The 2,352-nt window shown below is 34.1% G+C and overlaps 1 protein-coding gene across 1 annotated transcript; it reads left to right on the forward strand.

The window, feature by feature from the left end:
• The first annotated feature begins 884 nt into the window (after window positions 1-884).
• On the forward strand, window positions 885-1,871 carry LOC110647989 (heavy metal-associated isoprenylated plant protein 26). Its single transcript, XM_021802056.2, has 2 exons — window positions 885-1,136; window positions 1,428-1,871. Exons 1-2 carry the CDS (start codon window positions 1,056-1,058, stop codon window positions 1,809-1,811), a joined length of 465 nt encoding a protein of 154 aa, XP_021657748.1. The 5' UTR covers window positions 885-1,055; the 3' UTR covers window positions 1,812-1,871.
• The last annotated feature ends 481 nt before the right edge of the window (window positions 1,872-2,352 follow it).

Here is a 2,352-nt window from a genome sequence, read left to right on the forward strand (position 1 = left end):
TAATAAAAATAAAATAATTAATTTTATAATGTAATTGTAATTCTATTATGCCTTCAAATATAACTTTACCTTTACTCATTGAATTTGCATTTCTTTATCTAAAATGTCGAAACATTTCAAAACTGAAGATTTATTTGATAGTAGTTTGACTATCTTAAATGCAAAAACAAAGGGATCACCATCCGCACATTGGAACCCTCAATAGCTTTTAGGTTAATTATTGGATACACAAAAAATATTAAAAAATAATATTTTTATTTTTATAAAAAAAATAAATTTTTTATAATATAAAATATAAATTTTATATAATTATATATATATATTAAGTACATTAACACTAAATGTATCTAATAATTTCTTTAATTTTTAATTAATGTAGACCCAGAAAAGCTCTGATCCCACCTTCGGCAGGGAAAAAAAAAACTCAAATTCACATTTTGACATTTTTTCGTTTGGAAGGTAAAGATTCATAAAGGTAAAGATACACGTTACAATTAAAAAATTAAATTTAATTATTTAAATTTGATTCATTAAATTTTAATGTGTTTTATTAATATTTTAAATTATAAAAATTCAAATTTATTTTGATTCGACGAATTCATCCAACAATAACCCCTTGCCCAATATCTGATTTTTCAGGGTGGGGGGGTGGGGCCTCACCGCCAATCTCGCGCCAAAATGACCGTGGGACTTACTTGGTCGGTGCATGGATATCCTCGTCAATTATGGATTCTCTAAACCCTCATATAAAAACACCAAGTCCAACGGGGACACGTGGCAGAAACCCAAGTGAATAACCTGTTACGTAAATGAATTCGACGACCCAGATTCAAAAACGAAGATCACAGGTCCATGGCGGAACTCCTTTATATAAATGGGCAATTCATCTCTTGTGAACTCATGCCCATCACTCACTTACTGTCTCTCTATTTCGCAGAGGAACCCAAAACCAAAAGCCTTCCTTAGATATTATTGCTACGCGTTCGTTCTTATCTCCTTTCTCAACAGTAATCAAAACCTTATATCCTTTTTGGTGGATCAAGGAAAGTGAAATAATGGGTGCTCTTGATCATTTTTCTCATCTCTTCGACTGCTCTCATGGAAGTTCAAAGCTCAAGAAGCGCAAGCAATTGCAGGTTTGTGTTGCTGGATTTCTTCTTTTGTTTCTTTTTAAAGCTGGAAACTGTAAATGGCTGATGGGTAGTACATAGTAGTAGATCAAACGATTTTCTTGGCTTGCTGAGATCTATTGAGATCTGTAAGCTGCTCTATATCATACATGTTTTAGCATGACCAAAATGTAAGGGCATTTTGGTCCAACAAATTTTCATAAAACGACAATCCATTGAAATCTAGTATGTCTGGCCAGTGGCCACTGTGTCTGTGATTTCTAATCCTGTTTGTTTTGGCTTGATTGGAATAATCAGACGGTGGAGATCAAAGTTAGAATCGACTGCGAAGGATGCGAGCGCAAGGTGAAACGAGCAGTGGAAGGAATGAAAGGCGTGAAACAAGTGGACGTGGAGCGCAAAGCAAACAAGCTGACAGTCGTTGGATATGTGGACCCATCTAAGGTGGTGGCCCGCGTGGCTCATCGGACGGGCAAAAAGGCTGAACTATGGCCATACGTCCCTTATGACGTGGTGGCCCATCCTTATGCCCCTGGGGTCTACGACAAGAAGGCCCCAGCTGGGTACGTGAGAAGGGCTGAGGACCCACAAGTGTCTCAACTGGCACGTGCGAGCTCCACTGAAGTCCGATATACCACTGCTTTTAGTGATGAGAATCCACAAGCATGCTCTATTATGTGAGTTGTGATAGGGTAAAAATTATTAGGTGTTGTTAACTTGGAATTTAGTTTGTTTGTGCAATCTTTTTTTCTTTTTTTTCTGTATCATTAAAACAAATTATCTTAAATAGTGAAATTGAATTTATTGGTAAATTTTGATGTATGGGTTTTCTTTCTTGTTAATGGAAGCACATGGAGGGGATGGATGCCTTGACAAAGGAGTGCCGTTACTCATCAAATAATTAATTTAGTGTTCAAGTGTAAGAGAAATTAAATTTTAATATCTTGCATTTTTTGAATAAATAAATAAATAAATACCTTTTTTAATATAAAGACAATTTATCATAAATACATTATAGGAATCACTTCAACACAACATAAAATACTAAACACTCCAAATTCAAAACAACAAGCTCAAAGAGATAATACCACCATCAAAGTTATATATATGGTTGTGAAATTCAGATTTCATCCATTAATTAATTCTTTTTAATTGAAAAGTTTAATTTGAATTTTTTTTAATAATTTCACTGTGAATTAGAATGAAGCCATCAAAATCGATA

The sequence above is a fragment of the Hevea brasiliensis genome, chromosome 6, assembly GCF_030052815.1.
Source record: "Hevea brasiliensis isolate MT/VB/25A 57/8 chromosome 6, ASM3005281v1, whole genome shotgun sequence".
NCBI lineage: Eukaryota > Viridiplantae > Streptophyta > Magnoliopsida > Malpighiales > Euphorbiaceae > Hevea > Hevea brasiliensis.

Excerpts from the sequence above, each read along its gene's own strand:
- LOC110647989 (XM_021802056.2), top strand. The coding sequence starts at position 1,056 with ATGGGTGCTCTTGATCATTTTTCTCATCTCTTCGACTGCTCTCATGGA. Across the intron at positions 1,137-1,427 it reads AGAAGCGCAAGCAATTGCAG|ACGGTGGAGATCAAAGTTAG; the intron begins GTTTGTGTTGCT and ends TGGAATAATCAG.